We start from the raw sequence: 16,616 nt of genomic DNA, 5'->3' as shown, positions 1-16,616 counted from the left end.
TGCCTGGACTGCTCTGTCCCAAGATAGCAACATGGCTCCCTCCTTCAGGTTTTTTCTTAAGTGTCACCTTCTTAGCAAGGCCTTTGCTGGCCACCTCATCTAAAACTGTCTGACACATACCCTACATACTACTTTTCCCTGATTTCAAACTGTCTACCCCAGCAAGAATAAGTTCTTTGAGTCCTTGGCCAGGTATCTCAGTGGTTTGGAGTGCTGTCCCGATATGCTGGGGTTGTGGGTTCAATCCCAGTTGAGGCACATGCAGGAATCAATTGAAGGCGTGAATGGGTGGAAGAGCAAATCAATGTTTCTCTCTCTGCCTCTCTCCATTCTGCTTTCTAAAATCACTAAATTAAAAAAAAAAAAAAAAAAAAAAAAACCTACTTAAAAAAAAGTCTTTGAGCCCTGGCTTGTGTGTCTCAGTGGATTGAGCGCTGGCCTGAGAGCTGAAAGGTCGCAGGTTCGATTCTGGTCAAGGCCAATAACATGCCTGGGTTGCGGGCTAGGTTCCCAGTTGGAGCGTGTGAGAGGTGACCAATCCATGTTTCTCCCACATCAATGTTTCTCTCCCTCTCTTCCTCCTTCCCTTCCCCTCTCCCTAAAAACAAAAGGTTCTTTGAGGACAGTGATTTTTATGTTTTCTTCACGATGTGTCACGGCCTGTAGAGCAGTGCCTGGAATCGTGTATATGCTCAGTTGAGGTGGTTGAAGTTAAGGAGCTGAAGATCAGAGCCTCAGGATCACGGGCAAAGCAGAAGGAAGTGTATACGCATGTGCGGTGGTGGAGCTGAGAAGGAAGGAGCCACAGAAGGGCAGCAAAAACTACAAAGATTTAATTTAAAATCACAGTGTCTCAGCAAGGACACCCGAGGACACCCGCCATCAGGGGCATCCCCAAGTCCAAAGGTCCTCAGGGGGCTCCTCCAGGCCCAGCAGCAAGAGGCCAGCAGAGTAGCAGCCATAGCTTCTGGCCCTCAACTTTCCTCTGGAGGGTAGGTCCACTCAGGTGCTCACTGGGGCAGGTTCTGCCGCTGTTGCCGCTGCCACAGGCTCCTTCTGCACTAGCTCAGGCTCATCCTCACCATCCTGAGGTGGGTGCACTAGAACCTTGTCTAGGATGCCAAACTCCTGGGCCTCCATGGGGCTCATGTAGCGGTCTCTCTCCATAGCCGACTCTTGGGGGTGGAGGAGGCAGGACATGTGTGGTTAAAAGCAGAGAACTGGGGCTAGGTTTGGGTCCCTTTTTGCCACTTTTCCCCTGTGTGACCTTGGCCTTCTCTGCTTTGTGCCTGTTTCCCCATTGCTAAAATACCTATTTCCATTTTTATTTTTTACTTTTTATTAATGGATAATTATCTGGGAAAGGGTGTGAACCGTAAGTGGATAATGTGACGAATTTCAGACTGAATATACCCACATGGCTGGCACCCAGATCAAGAAATGGGGCATTGCCAGATCTCCTGAAAACTGCCTGGTCCCACTTCCTGTCATTAAGTCCTCCTTCCTAAGAGTAACCACTGTCCTAACAGTGATGCCTGTTTTTGTTCTTTAAATATGTGGAATCACAGTGTTTACTCTTTTTTCCCACTCAGCACTAGGTTTTTGAGATTCATCCAGGCTGCTGTGTCATTGTGGACCATTCTCTCGCTGCTGCATGGTATTCTACCATGTGAATAAACCACCACTAATGCACGCATTCTATTGCTGTGGGCATCAGGGTATTTCTCTGTTTGGAGCTTATACAAACAGGACTGCTGTAGCATTCCTGTCTTTGGTGGACACAGCACTCAGTTCTCTCGATTATATGCTGAGCTGGGGGTGGGGGGTGGGGGGGTATCCCCAGGATCTTTTCGCATGTTTAGCTTTAGCCACTAGTGCCAAACAGCTGGATTTAGGGAGCTGTGGTCAGAGCCTCAGTGGCTGTACCATTTTCACTCTGGCCTGCTGTGGATGAGCGTTTCCATTGCTCCATATTCTTATCAGCATTTGGTGTTGTCAGTATTTTATATTTTAGCCATTCCAGTGGGTTGAAATGGTATCTCACTGTGGCCTTAACTTCTTTTCCCTCATAACTCATGATGTCACGATTAAAACAGCATCACTAAAGGTGGTGAGCATCTTATATTTCTTGGCCACTTGGAATATTCTTTGTTAAAGACCTTTTGACCTATTTCAGTGAAGTTTTTGAGGTTTCCTTAAAGTGCTCAGAACAGGGGTTCTCAACAAGGCTGATTCTATGCCCTAGGGAAGACTGGGCAATGTCTGGAGACAGTTTTGGTTGTCATAATTGGAGGGTGTTCCTGGCATCAAGTGGGTGGCAGCCAGGAGGCTGCTCAGTACCCTGCAGTGCACAGGATGGGCTCCACCAGAGAACGACTGACCCTGAGTGTCAACAGTGCCCAGGCTGAGAGGCCCTGGCTCAGTGCGAGGCCTGACACTTACATCTGTGTTGGCTCATGTAAAGGGGAACAGCTGGAGGTCTGCCTGGGGCAGGGCACTCACCAATCACCTGCAGGCTCTGTTTGGTGTGCTTGGCATAGATGCTGTAAAGCTGCTTTTTGAGTTTCATGATCTCCTCTGCCTGAATGGCGATGTCTGTGGCTTGGCCCTGGGGGACGTCCCAAGAAGAAGAAGGTTGGAACCAGTGTCAACCCCTCATGGGGAGGCTGGAGATGGGGACTTGGGAGCCCCCTTTGGACTTCGGACTGCCAGTGTTCAGGCAGGTGGGACAGGGCTTTGCGAGTCCCTCCACATCCTGCTTCATTCTCACCACCATCAGGAAGGCTTCCTGGATTAAATATATTATCTTATTTTCTGTATGTGGACCTTGTTGACCCAGAAGAATGGTCCCTCCCAGAGTTAACTAATGCCTGGAGACGGCAAATAGCTCACCTAAAGGCACACCTTTCATGTGCAAACCAGACAATCCCAAACCCACACGAACACCACCTCCTACGGGGATTCTGAGCCACTATCCCCCTACCCCAATCACCCCAGAACATGTTGCAGTTATTCAAACTAGCCAGTCTTAAGCCTGTTTGTTTTGCCTTGCCCCCAGTTTTTCCCACAGAAACTACAATAAAGGCTCTTGCCATGTTTTCTTCCTGCTCCCTCTGCCTCCTGACCAACCCTGGTACTTCCCAATGTGGCCCTGCCATAGCCTGGCATACCCCTTCTTCTTGAAAACTGTTAACAAACTATCTTTTCGATAGCAGTCATCTTCTGTTGACCTCACTCTACCTGAGTAATAATAAACCCTACATTTTAAAACACTGACAACCCCCTCAAGTTTCACCTAGTCAGTCCTTCTGTGTAGATCCCTGAAGCAATCTGCAAAGCTTGGAACTCACCCTGGCGCCCCCAGAGGGCTGGTGGATCATGATGCGTGAGTTGGGGAGTGAGTGGCGCATGCCCGGGGTGCCTGCGGCGAGAAGCAGGGAGCCCATGCTGGCGGCCTGGCCCACACACCATGTGCAGATGGGGTTCAAGATGTACTGCATCGTGTCGTAGATGGCCAGGCCTGAGGTCACCATGCCACCTATGGGTGGGGATGCAAGTTAAGGGCTGTGCCAGCTCCTCCTGCCATCCTTTCCCTGTTGCAGCCTCTGGCCTAGGGAGAACTGATGGGGATGCAGCCCTTTAAAGCAGGGTCTGCAAATGCCTTGGGGCAGGGGGCCAGGGGATGACAAAAACACGTGACATAGGCCAGGTGGGAGCAACATGAGAGCGCTCGCTCTATAGTAAGCTACCTGTTGCCACATGTGCATGTGGGCCCAGGGCAACCAGATCTGCTACATTTTGAAGAGATACTAGAAATCTGGAGAGGTGGTGGCTGAGGGTGAGGCTCTGGAGGCAGCCTGCCTGGGTAGGACCCCGGGCTGAGCTATCATTCATCTGTGCGGCCCGGGCAAGTTACCCAGCCTCTCAGAGCCAGTGTCTCCTAGACTGTGGTAACTGGTACCTAGCACGTGAGGCTGCCATAGGGTCAAATAAGTTAAATGCATATAAAATGCTTAGAAAAAGCGCTTGGCACGGTAAGCACTCAATCAAGATTAGCTATTCATTTTGGGGGTGGAGGGGAGAGGGTGGTGATGGTGGAATCTACCAATTTTAAAATGTTGACTAGGTCAGGCTGGCAAAATGTTACATGTGAGAAAGACATATACCATATGATTTCACGTATATGTGGAATCTAAAGAAAATAAACAAACAAGCAAAACAGAAAAAGACTCAGATACAGAAAATAGACTGATGGTTGCCAGAAGAAAGGGAGACTGGGGGACTCAGTGAAAAAGGTGAAGAGATTAAGATGTACAAATTGGCAGTCACAAAACAGTCACAGGGATGTACAGTACAGTATAAGAAATATACTGTATTACCAATGCAATGGTAAGAATTACGTATGATGCCAGGTGGGTACTAGAGTTATCAGGGGATCACTTCATATATTACATAATTGTTTAACACTATGCTGTACACCTGAAACAAATAAAAAATAATATTGAATGTCAACTGTAATCGAAAACAATTGTTATGTCCATAATTAAAGAAGAAAGTTCAGCTGAAGATTTGTGAACCTAGACTTAAAAGCAAGGAACAGACAGCTTTGGGAGGTTTCAAGACACTTTTGGGATTCTGAAGGAAGCTTTGAATCCTTTCTTTCTCTAGAGAGAGAACATCCTTGATGGGGCAGGGGTACAAATCTGGATCCCCTGAGTCACCCAGTGCATCCAAGGACTGCCCTTTGCACTTAGATAGGCCCCCGCTCACCAGGGCTGTTGATGTACATGTGGATGGGCTTCTTGTTGCTCTCGGACTGCAGGAACAGCAGCTGAGCGATAACCAGGCTGGCCACACTGTCATCGATCTGCAAGTGGGGAGGATGGGGTTGTCCCCAGATTGGGGGGGAGATAAGGGCTAAGAGAGGTGGGTCCTGGCGTGGCTGGGGATGAGTCAAGGAACCAGGTAAGACGGGTCAGGAATAATTCAGGATTCAGGAGGGGGTGTGGGAGGTGATTGGGACCAAAGAAGTTTGAGGCACAGGAACCGGGGAGTGGGCTCACGGCACAGGAAGGTAAGGGGTCAGGAGGCCTGAGGGATTGTCCAGGAATGGGGACGGGATCATAATTGTGGGAGGGAGTCAGAAATCAGGGAGACGCGGTTTGAAGAAGGGGTCAGGACGAAATGGCGGGGTGTATTGGGGACGAGGGGGGAGTCAGAAGGCTTATGTGCAAGGAAGGGGTCGTCAGGTTGTGATCAGAGAGGAGCCCGGGGAGGAAAGTCAAATGGGAAAGGTCAGGGGGCCAAGAGGGTTCGAGGAGAGGGGGCGCTTAGGGTCCAGGCAAGCTCATCAGGGAGGGCGCGGGGTGCTCACCGGACCCATGACACACACGATGCGCTCCCGCAGGAGCCGCGAGTAGATGTCATAGGCGCGCTCGCCGCGACCCTAAAGAAGAAAGACGGAGATGAGAGTCTGGGCCGGCTGTGTCCCTAGCCCGAGCCCTAGGCCATGTTTTCGGCGGTCGCTATACCGTCTGCTCCACCACGATGGGAATGAGCGGGATAGCCCGGGCCGCCGTCATGTGCAAGCTCCGCTGCAGGGCCAGGCTCGTCTCGGGCGTCCGCTGTGTGCGGAAGCGAGCGGCGAGGCGAGGCCCCAACGCCGGGCACCTGCCTGCGGCCACCCGGGTCCCCCTCACCAATATTCCGTGCCACATCCCGCTGCTGTTCCGTCCCGGCTTCCGTCCGACAGAGGAACTACAACTCCCGGCGTTCTTTGCTCCCACAGCGCTTTCTCAGTAGGCCCCCCCACTTCCGGGAAGCTAGGCACGCACGTTCAGGGGCGGGGCGGAGCCATGGAAGGAAGTGGAGTCCAGGAGAGAAAGACTGGAGACCTCTAGCTCGAGTCCCTTTCCCGACTAATTTGTCATTATTTTCTGCTGTTCATTACTTATTTTATAAATCAGCATTCGGTGCGAACGTTATAGAAATGGATCCGGATTGCGGGGGAAAAAAATCGACACTGTGCTCACTGGGCTCCTGCCTTGGCGATCTTCCAGCATGGTGGGGCCGACTTTTACTGAGACCTTGGCATTCATCTTTGGTCAAGTGTGGGATAGAGGGAGGGACCCCAGGTGTGGGAGCCCGAGGGTGGGCTCGAGCACTGACGTACTGTGTAATCTTAAGTGCATTGCTTAACCCCTCTGTGCCCTAAGTTTCTCATCTGGAAGATGGCTATGATCAATCTCACAAGAAAGGATTTAAGGACCTGCTGTTGAAGCTGCATATTGAAATTACCTGAGTTCAAATCTTGGCTCCACTACTTTCTAGTTGTTTGTCCTTGAGCTTTAGTTTCCCATTTGTAAAATGGGGATTATGATAACCATATTCTCGAAATGGGACCTGGAACGCAGTAAGTACTGAATTTGTATTAGTTATTGCCCTGGCCAGTGTCGCTCATTTGGTTGGGCGTTATCCTGCAAACCATGGGGTCGCAGGTTCGACTCCTGAGGGTTCAGCCTGCAGTTGGGCTGTGTGCAAGAAACCATTGATGTTTCTCTCTCACATCAATGTTTCTCTTCCTCTCTTTCTCCCCTCCTTCCCCGATCTCTAGAATCAATACGAAGAAAAACAAAACTTTTATTAGCTATTGATGTGTTAGGTCAGGAACCACAGGAGTTCAAGAAGTCCTCCCAAATGAGGGCCTATTTGAAATGGGTTTTGACTCATAGGTAGGAGTTCATAGCCAGACAATATCGAGATACTGGACTCTAAACTCAGTGCTGGGTGCCCTAGGTAAGGGTAATTTTGTATCCTCCATACCCACAGGGGATCCCGTCTGATGGGAAGATAGAGCAGGACACAGACACTTGCCACCCTATGGACTTGGGGGCAAGACAGAAGGAAGGACATGGAAGTGGAAGAGTTTGGTGGCACTTCGGGCAGAAGGCCCAGATATAAGCCTCACTGGCGGGGGTGGTGTGGTGTGGGTGATGGAGGAAGCTGGCATTTGGACACTGGGAGTGGTGTTTCCCCAGCGAGGACTGAGAACGTAGGTGGGTAGCGCAGGCTGTCCCAGTTTCTGCTATGAGTCAGGTGGGTGGCCCTGTCCAGCCGGTTCCCTTAGGGCCTGAGCTCCCACCCTGCCCTAGGGAGAAGGGCCATCAGCTGTCACCACCCCTCCATCGTTCCTCTCAGCACTTCACCACATCCCTTGCCCTCTCTACTTCCCCGATACCTGCTCTGTTTACCCCAAATTCAACTACTTTTCACCTCTTCTGTCTTTAAACAACAGTGTTTTATATATTTATTTTCACAGAGGGAAAGGGAAGGAGGAAGAGAGGGAGAGAAACATCAATGTCTGGTCACCTCTGGAGCGCCCCCTACTGGGGACCTGGCCTGCAACCCGGGCATGTGCCCTGCCTGGGAATCAAACTAGTGACCCTTTGGTTCGCAGGTTGGCACTCAACCCATTGAACCACACCAGCCAGGGCATCACCTCTTCTGTCTTGTTGACATCCTCAGTAATGCTTTCATAGGTGTTCCAGGTTCTCTCTTGTCCGGTGCCCCATTGTTACTTCATTCAGCAGCCTCAGTGATCCTCATAAAAGCTTATTGAACCATGTCCCTTCCTTGCCTAAAACCCTTGCCTTGGCTCCCATTCTGCTATCTTCCAACCTCACCTCCCTCCACCTCCCCTGGTAGCAACACTGGACAGCTTTCAGTTCCTCAGACATGGCAAGCTCCATACAACCGCTTGGCCTTTTCTTGGGTCCTCTTCCTGAATTTAGCTCCTGAGCCTCCTCTAAAATATTACTCCCTTAGAGAAGCCTTCCCTGATCCCCCCTTGCTGGAACGTTTGCCTTGTTTAATTGGCTGTCCCAAACAATCCCATTTATTTATTTGTTTTCTTTATTCTCTGTAGAAGTGAGCTCTGTGAGGCTAGAGGCTCTGTGGTCTTACTCAGCTCTGTGGCCTTTGGAACACTGTTAATCAAATCTTTCTGATTAGGACTCATGAGGAGGAATACATCTCATACAGTGTCAGTGTACACAAAAATGCAAAAGTTTTATGAAATGAGACTTATCAGTACTTTGAGCAATGTCTTCTGATACTTTTATCCTATTTTATTTCATTTCATTTATATTAGGGTTTCTCAACCTTGGCACTGATGACATTCTGAGTTAGATAATTCCTTGTTGAGTGGGCTGAGGCTGTCCTGTGTATTGTAGGCTGTTGAGCAGCACCCCTGGCCTCCACCAACTAGATGCCTATAACATTTCTTCCCCCATCGTAACAACCAAAAATAATTCAGACTTTGCTAGGTGTCCTCCCACCCCCAGAGGGCAGAATTGCTCCAAGTTGAGTCATTGACTTAAAGTGGATAGTGGCTTGAAGTGGAAAAAAAGGTAACTTTTAAACAGTGCCTGGAACATTGTAGACACTCCATAAATATTTAATGTTTATTTACTCCTCCAAACTTTGCTCTGTAAATTCTCAATAGAGAAATGAATGAATGAATATCCTGGCTCTTGGCTACAAATCAGCTCATCCTACCAGTTTTAGGTTATTGCTCCATGATCAGAAAGGAGCTTTGATCAGTTACTTTTTCTGAGATGAATGTAAAACAGGTCTGTTGAATTGATAGAAACTGAAAATTAAAAAAGGAATGGAAACACCAAGGACCGAAGAGGCTGTGAGTAAATGGACACTTGCATAAATGTCTCATGACATTGCTACAGCTTCTTTGGAAACTGAATTGACACCAAATTTCAAATTCACATAGTCCACTTCTAGCTTCTCATTTTTAGGATTATCAAAGATGAACACCAAGATTTGGCCTCAAAACTGTTTATGGCAAAACTGTTTGGACACATGTTGTTTCAGTTAGCTATTGTCGTGTAACAGCGCACCCCTATACTTAAAGTTTGAAAACAACCACAGGTTATTGTTTCTCAGAATTTGAGAATCTGGACTGGGCTCAATGAATGATTGTTCTTCACATGGGGTTTTCTGGGGTTGAAATTTCAACAATGAACATTCTTCACATATATCTAGACCCTCAGCTGGGCTACTTGGGCTTCTTCACAGTATGGTAGACTTTACCTCTCACATAGCAGCTGGCTTCCCAGAGAGAGGAAGCAGAAGCTATTTGTCTTTTTAAAAACTTGGTCTGCAAGTCAGAACCAAACCCAGATTTAAGTGGAAGGGAAGGGGAACTAGACTCCTGGTGTGAGGAGTGGTGGGGACATACGAGATGGAAGGGATAGGCGGTGGCTACCTTTGGAGACAGTCTACCACATTCACATTAGCAAAAAGTTGGAAATAAATGTCCAGTAAAAGGGGACTGATGACATCATTTACATTTTAAAATAAAAAATTATCAAGTAACTCTACTGTGGAATAGATAACTGATGTTTACTGAGTGCCTATTCTTGTGCAGGGTTTATTAGTAAGGTATGACAGAGGGGAACCCTAAAGTACCAGCATCTTAGACAAGGCGGAAGAAAGAGTCTTTGTCTTCAAGTCACAGTCTGTAGGTGGGCATCAAGGGTAGGTAGAGTGGCTCTCTACGGGGAAGTTCCTGGGGACCCTCTTCCAGCTCACGCCTTGGCGTGGAGCACTCCTTGTCTTAAAGATCCAAAATGGAGCTTCAGCTGGTACATTTCTACTCCAAACACTGGATGGAGCGAGGAGGAAAGAAAAGACAAAGGGCCTGCCAGCCGATCTTGAAGGAACGCTGTTGCGCACCTCTCTGCTTACATCCCATTGGACAGAACTTGGCCACACCCTGTCACATGGCCACACTTTGCTGCAAAGGAGGCTGGAAAATTTGTTTATGCAAGTGATATTTATTGAGCACCTACTATGTGCACTGCACTGGGATACAGTAGGACTAAAACAAAGCAAACAAGCAAATACAAAGCAAAACACAAAAATCCCTGCCTTTGCAGAGCCTTATCTTCTGTCTCCATGTCTTTTCAAGGAAGAACTTGCCACCCAGATGAGGGAAGTATGATGAGCAGGAGCTGCCAGCTTCCACCTTTGGGTCAGTCTCAGTTCAGAGAGCCACCTTGCTCAAGATCCCAGGGACAGAGAGGCAGAGGAAGCGTGTCCAGCCCTCTGACTTGAGATGTGACCCTCTGATAGTATTCACTCCAGAGTCCCCCACCAGCTGACCAGGCTTTGTCCAGCCTGAATCACAGTTCAACCTCACAGTCCCCTTTGCCCATTTCTTCCTTTCACAGCCATCAGTCTGTAATAAACATTTTTCACCCCAAATTCCATCTCACCATCTGTTTCCTGAGAACCCAACATGTGACCCAAAAAAGGCCATCATTCTTTTTTTTATGGCTGCAGAGCATCCATTAAATGGGAGACCCATAATTTATTTACACAGTCCTTTCTTGATGGATGTCTTCTTTGTAATGAAAGATTTTCCTCATCAGTTTCTTTTGAAGGGACCCCTCTGCCTTGGAGACCACTGGCTCAGTCCTTCACCTTTATCCACACACCTTGGTAATCTCATCTGGTGTGCTGGCTTTAAATACCTGTGTGAAGACTGTACTATCAGATTCATTTCTCTAGTTGGTTAAATACCTGTGTGCCTGCATGCCTCCCAAGTTTACCTCTTCCACCCAGACAGCTCTCCAACCTCCAGCCGCCCTCTCTCACGTTTCCCCTTGGATATGTAACTAGGCACCTCAAAACAAACATGTTGGAAACAAATTACTGATCTTATCCTCATCTTGTGCATCCCTACTTCATCCCCCCACTTGCTTATACTAAAAAGCGTGGAGTCATCCTTGATTTCTCTCTTTTTATAGCACCCAAAATCCAGCCTGTTGGCTAATCCAATTGGCTCAAGCTTCCGAGTTTACCCAGAACTCCCCCCCGCCGCCCCCTTAACCTGTCTATCCTGCCTCCCTGACTCAAGCCACCATCATCTCTTGCCTAGGCAATTGCAGTCACCTCCTCCCATTTGTCCCAGCCTCCACTCCTGCTCCCCTGCAAACTCTTCTTGCAGTGGCCAGAGCAATCCTTTTAAAACTTAATGCGTTCATGTCATTATTTTTAGAATTCTGCAGCTTCCTGCCACACTCAAGTAAAAGTCCTAATAATAGTCTACAGTTCTCTGCACAATCTAATAATATATCCCCTTCTGCCCTGTGACATTCTGACTTCCCCTCCTCTGACTCTCCCCCTAACTCATTCCACTGAGGCCACGCTGGCCTCCCTGCTGTTCCTCTAACTCATCAGTTACACACCAGCCTCATGACCTTTGCACTGGCTGTTCCCTCTGCTTGGAATACTCTTCCCTCAGATATCCCCATGGCTCCCTTCTCACCTCCATTAAGTCCATACTCATTATCACCTTCTGACACCTCTATTTAAAGCTACAACCCCACCCTCATCTCCGAGTACTGTATCCCTTTTCCCTACTTTATTTTTTCTTTATAAAACTTAGTAGCATAGTATACCTCCCTACTCAAAGTCTGCTTCATGGGCCAGCAGCATTAACATCACCTGGGATCTTATTAATACTGTAGACTCTTAGGTCCCACCCAGACCTGCTGAGTCAGAATTTGCATTTTCAGCTCCGGCTGGTGTGGCTCAGTGGATTGAGTGCCAGCCTGCAAACCAAGCAGTCGCCAGTTCGATTCCCAGTCAGGGCACATGCCTGGGTTGCAGGCCAAGTCCCCAGTTGGGGGCATGTGAGAGGCAACAAATCAATGTAACCCATTCATTGAGTGTTTCCCTCTCTTTCTCCCTCCCCCTCTCTCGAAAAATAAATAAAACCTCTTTAAAAATTTGCATTTTCACAAAATCCCTAGGTGATCCATATGTACACTGAAGTTTGAGAAGCACTCGCATGTGAAACCCTCACTGCTTACTTTGTTTACTGTCTGTCTCCCCTATGAAAGTGCAGGATCACCAGGGCAAGGATATTTTTCTACTTTTCACCACTATATTTCAGCACCTAGAACAGTGTTTGGTACACGGAAGGCACTCAGTGGACCCTTATTGAATCAATGAAGGAATAGCTAATGGGTGGAGAATGGGTTGTGCGAGGCAATGGTGGAGGCACAGTGGAAAAATCAGGGATGTTGGGTGAAAGCAAGAGGAATTGTCTTAAGCAAAAATGAATCTCTAGAGGTTCCCCATCTTGGGTGGGAATCTGGAAGACCCACCGTGGAAAAAGTAGGCAGAAGCTACAGAGACTGGGAATTAAAGAAAATTTGGCTAGGAGGTCACAGCCGCCTCTGGACAGCACTGCAGCCATGGTGGGCACTGCTACAGGCAATGAAATCATCCCCAAGAGAAATGAAGTGATTGGATGCTGGAGAGCCGAAAAACAACAGAAATAAGACATGTCTTCTACCAAGGGAGACCAGTGATGCAGCAGGAGTAGCCCTTCAGAAGGGAAATGTGGAGGCAGTTAGTGTGAGGGAGAATCTCGAGGAGGAGATGGATCTGTGAGGTGTTCCAGAAGTGGAACCGAGAGAGTTTGCACGCTGCAGGGCAAATTCTTCTTTAAAAGTCATGCTTCTCCTTTGTAGCAGCTATCTATTGCTATGTAACAAACAACCCCATAATTTATTGGCTTAAAATAATGACATTAAACATTATCAGTAACAGTAAACATCATCGCACAGCTTCTGTGGGTTAGGGGTCCAGGGGCAGCTTAGCCAGGTGCTCTGACTTGGAGCCTTTTATAAAGGTGGGGTTGAAATGTCAGCTAGGGCTATAGTCCTGTCTAAAGGCTTAACTAGAGTTGAAGGGTCCACTTCCAAGATGGCTCACTCACAAGGCCAGCAAATTGAAGGTAGGACAAGCTGGTTGGCTTGCTATTGTCAGGAGGCTTCAGTTTTTACCCACGTGGACCTCCCGATTGAGTGTCCTGACAACATGGCGTCTGGCTTCCCCCTAGAGCAAAGGATTCAAAACAGCAAAATGGCAGCTGTAATGTCTTACCTGACCCAGCTTTGAAAGTCACACAGTGTAACTTTCCTGCTATTCTAGTGGTTCCACGGGCTACACGTTGTGTAGTCCTCAGCACGGGGCAGGGGGCTACACAAAGGGGTGGACGCCAAGAAGGGAGCCCCGTTGGAGGTTATCTTGGAGGGTGCTCACCACACCCTTCCATCCAGGGACTACACTCCCAGCATCCCTTGGATCTAGAGAGCCATGTGATACGTTTCTACCAATGGACCTAGCAAGGAAATAATGTGTGACGCTTGCAAGCTAAGGAGTTTAGGAAGCAAGTATGACGTTTCTGTTTTCTTTCTCCTTCCACCAGCTCTTGCAGCTGAATGCAGTGGCCTGATAAAGACAGTGGGACCACAGAAAGAGCGTGGGAAGAGACCCACCTACCAAATAGGGACAATCACTTTAGATTTGAGATAAGTGAGCACAAACTTTAGATGAGTTTGTTCATTGTGGCACTCAGTATTATCTAATTAGTTCAGGAATGAATTGATTATGGGGAGTGAGAGAGAGAGGAGGTTCAAAGTTTTCTGGCTGGAGCCACTGGATACCAGGAGGTTTCTTTTACTGACATGGGGATATAGGTTTGAGGGGAAAGATGAGTTAGTTTAGCAGGGTTTCTCAACCGAGCCACTATTACCATTTGGGAGTGAGTAGTTGTCTGCTGTGGGGGTTGTCCTGTGCATTGTAGGGTGCTGAGCAGCACTCCTGGCCTCCACCCGCTAGACAGCAGTCGCATCGCTGATTGTGCCAACCAAGAATGTCTTTAGATATTGCCCAGTGTCCCTAGTTGAGAACCACTGGGTTTGGATCTGGTGAGTTTCAGCAGCCTGTGAGTATCCAAATGGAGATTTTGAGGAAGCTGGTGGTTCTGTAATTCTGGCTCTCAGGGAGCACAGGAGCAGGTGCGAGCTCCCCTCCCCCACCCCACTCCAGGAATAGGTTGGGATGAGAGGAGACCAAGAAGGACCAGTCAGAGAAGCAGAAGAGTCAGGAATAGGGGGAGGGTAGTCATAGGTCCAAGGAAGAGAATGGATTAAGCAGGGGCACAAGCTGTTAAAATCAGCCATCAGTTTCAGAAGCATGAAATACTTTGAGGAACCACTTCAGTGGGGAAGGGCAGGGGCATTTATGTGGGGTTCAGGAAGAAGAATGACATTGTTCATTTTTATTGATATAGAAGGAGTCCCGGGGTATAATTTTAAAAAAATATCAGAATATAACATACAATCAGTAAAATATATGTATCTCAGCTGTGCGGCTCAATGAATTTTTATGTGAGTGTACACCCATATAACCATCACCATGTCTAAGATCTAGAAAGTTCCTTTATGCCCCTTCTCAGTCAATACATCCTGGACCCCCCAAGATACCACCATTTTGGTTCTCTTGATGTAATTTCCAGGGGGAGGAAAAAGCAGGTGATAAGACAATGCAGACACCGCAATCTCAATATTGCAAATACATATACGGGTTGGGAGTATAAATTCCTAGATGCTAAGAGTCTGTGAGACATGGGTAGCTTTACTTTCTTTTTGTTTTTCTGTGTGTCATATCACACACGTGTCTTGCTTTTTAAAAAAATTGATGTGAAATTCACTTAACAAAATTAACCATTTGGAAGTGTACAATTCAGTGGCATTTAGTACATGCCCAGCGTTGTATGACCACCACCTCCATCTAGTTGCAGAACATTTTCATATCCCCAAAAGGAAACTCCGTCTCCATTAGCCATCACTCCCCTCCCCCTCCCTAGCCCTTGGCAACCACGATCCACTTTCTGTCTCTATGGATTTACTTTTCCTGGATATTTCATACAAGTGTAATCATATAATGTGTGACTTTTTGGGCCTGGCTTTTCTCACGGAGCATCGTGTTTTCAAGGTTCATCCGCGTTGTAGTGAGTGTCAGAGCTTCCCCCCGTCCTCTGGCTGAGGGATACTCCAGTGTGTGGATATAACACATTTTGTCCATTCATTTGCTGATGGACATTGAGCATGTCTTGTTTTTCATAGGAATAAATATGGTTTCAATATTTTACATCAGAAAGTATTAAATTATCACTTAGTGATAATTAAGAATAGTTAAGGGGTGGTAGAGTAGAGGAGAGAGTCCTGGGTTCAATCTCAGCCCCACCTCTTAGTCCCTGGGACCTTGGGTGAGGATCCAAGCCTCTCACAGCCGCAGTCTCCTCGCCTGCCAAAAGAGGAGAATCCTTTTCTGGGCAAGTGATTAGGTGCTTCATAAAGTCTCCCTCTATCACTCCACCCCCTGCACACATATGCATGTGCACACACACACATACACTTGTGCATACACACACCTGAAAAATGCAGGCCATCTGGTAGATCAAACTTAAAAGTCTAGTGTTCAGAGATGTTGGGAAACCATGAGGTTTCCTTTTTTTCCCTGAAAACTTAAAATATATATATATATATTTATATATATATTTTTTTTTAGAGAGAGAGGAAGGGAGGAAGAGAGGGAGACAAACATCAATGTGTGGTTGCCTCTCGCGTACTCCCTACTCATGGACCTGGCCAGCAACCCAGGCATGTGCCCTGGGAATCCTACCGGTGACCCTTTGGCTCGCAAGCTGGTGCTCAATCCACTGAGCCACAACAGCTGGGGCAAGGTTTTCTAAACTTTAGACACTCAAGTGTGTATACTAGATACACAGTCATAAATCTTTTACTTTAAATCCCCCCATTTAAACATATAAATACATTTATTTTAAAACAAATTTTAAATGGCTGCCATTCATGTAAAACTAGTATTGTTTGTTAGAAATTGATGGAAATCAAATAAATACAATGAAAGCAAAGCACTGTTTTAAGTGGAGGAGAGGAGCCCACTCTTCCATATGCTCCTGGTAAGACCGCCCAGCACCTGGATCGACGGCCTCAGACTGTCCATGGAACCGTCACCTGAGCCCATTGGACCCTTGACCCATTTCTGCCAGTGTCACAAGGAGCCCAGGACTTCATCACCAAAGACCTGCACCTCTGTACTTTTCCCTTCTCCCTTCTCTGTCCAGCTTGTTTTCAAGTCACCTCTATTGAAGTCTAACATTCATATAATAAAATGTACCCATTGTAAGTATAAAGTTTGGTGAGTTTTGGCAAATCCATGTAACCAGGACCCTGATCAAGAGAGAGAATATTTCTGTAACTCCGAAAGATCTCTTCAGTCCCTTTGTAGTCAATCCATATCCTATCCTCATCCCCAAACAACCATTTATTTGATTTCTATATAGATCTCCCTTAACTAGAATTTCATATAAATGGAACCATACAGTATGTAGTTGTTTTTTGTTTGTTTGTTTGTTTGTTTGTGACTAGCTCCTTTCATTCAGTGTAATGATTTTGAGATTCACCAGTGTGGTGTGTGTATTCTTTGATTTGTTCCTTCTCATTGCTGAATAATATTGCAGTGTATGGGTGTACCAGAGTTTATTTGTTCACAAGTTGATGAACATTTGGGTTGTTTCCAATTTGGGGTTATTATAAATAAAGCAGCTCTGCATGTTTGTGTACAAGAGTTTGTGAGAGCATATGTATTTTGCTTCTCTTGGATAAGTACCAAAGGTTGATTGGCTAGACCATGTGGAAGATGCCATCAATGTATGA

The 16,616-nt window shown here is 47.1% G+C and overlaps 1 protein-coding gene across 1 annotated transcript; it reads right to left on the bottom strand.

Moving 5' to 3' along the window:
- Positions 1-475: 475 nt before the first annotated feature.
- On the bottom strand, positions 476-5,761 carry CLPP (caseinolytic mitochondrial matrix peptidase proteolytic subunit). Its single transcript, XM_054562218.1, has 6 exons — positions 5,532-5,761; positions 5,375-5,446; positions 4,771-4,867; positions 3,351-3,538; positions 2,503-2,608; positions 476-1,175 (listed from the first exon to the last, which is right to left on the bottom strand). The coding sequence occupies exons 1-6, from the start codon at positions 5,715-5,717 to the stop codon at positions 1,003-1,005; spliced, it is 822 nt and encodes a 273-aa protein (XP_054418193.1). The 5' UTR covers positions 5,718-5,761; the 3' UTR covers positions 476-1,002.
- Between the last annotated feature and the right edge of the window lie 10,855 nt (positions 5,762-16,616).

The sequence above is a fragment of the Pteronotus mesoamericanus genome, unplaced genomic scaffold, assembly GCF_021234165.1.
Source record: "Pteronotus mesoamericanus isolate MK-2021 breed Mesoamerican mustached bat unplaced genomic scaffold, CSHL_Meso_final scaffold_636, whole genome shotgun sequence".
NCBI lineage: Eukaryota > Metazoa > Chordata > Mammalia > Chiroptera > Mormoopidae > Pteronotus > Pteronotus mesoamericanus.
The sequence above is the reverse complement of the archived record's forward strand: the minus strand, read 5'-3'. Positions and strand labels throughout refer to the sequence as shown.

Excerpts from the sequence above, each read along its gene's own strand:
- CLPP (XM_054562218.1), bottom strand. The coding sequence starts at position 5,717 with ATGTGGCACGGAATATTGGTGAGGGGGACCCGGGTGGCCGCAGGCAGG. Across the intron at positions 3,539-4,770 it reads CATGTACATCAACAGCCCTG|GTGGCATGGTGACCTCAGGC; the intron begins GTGAGCGGGGGC and ends CCCCACCCATAG. Across the intron at positions 2,609-3,350 it reads AGCCCTCTGGGGGCGCCAGG|GGCCAAGCCACAGACATCGC; the intron begins GTGAGTTCCAAG and ends GACGTCCCCCAG.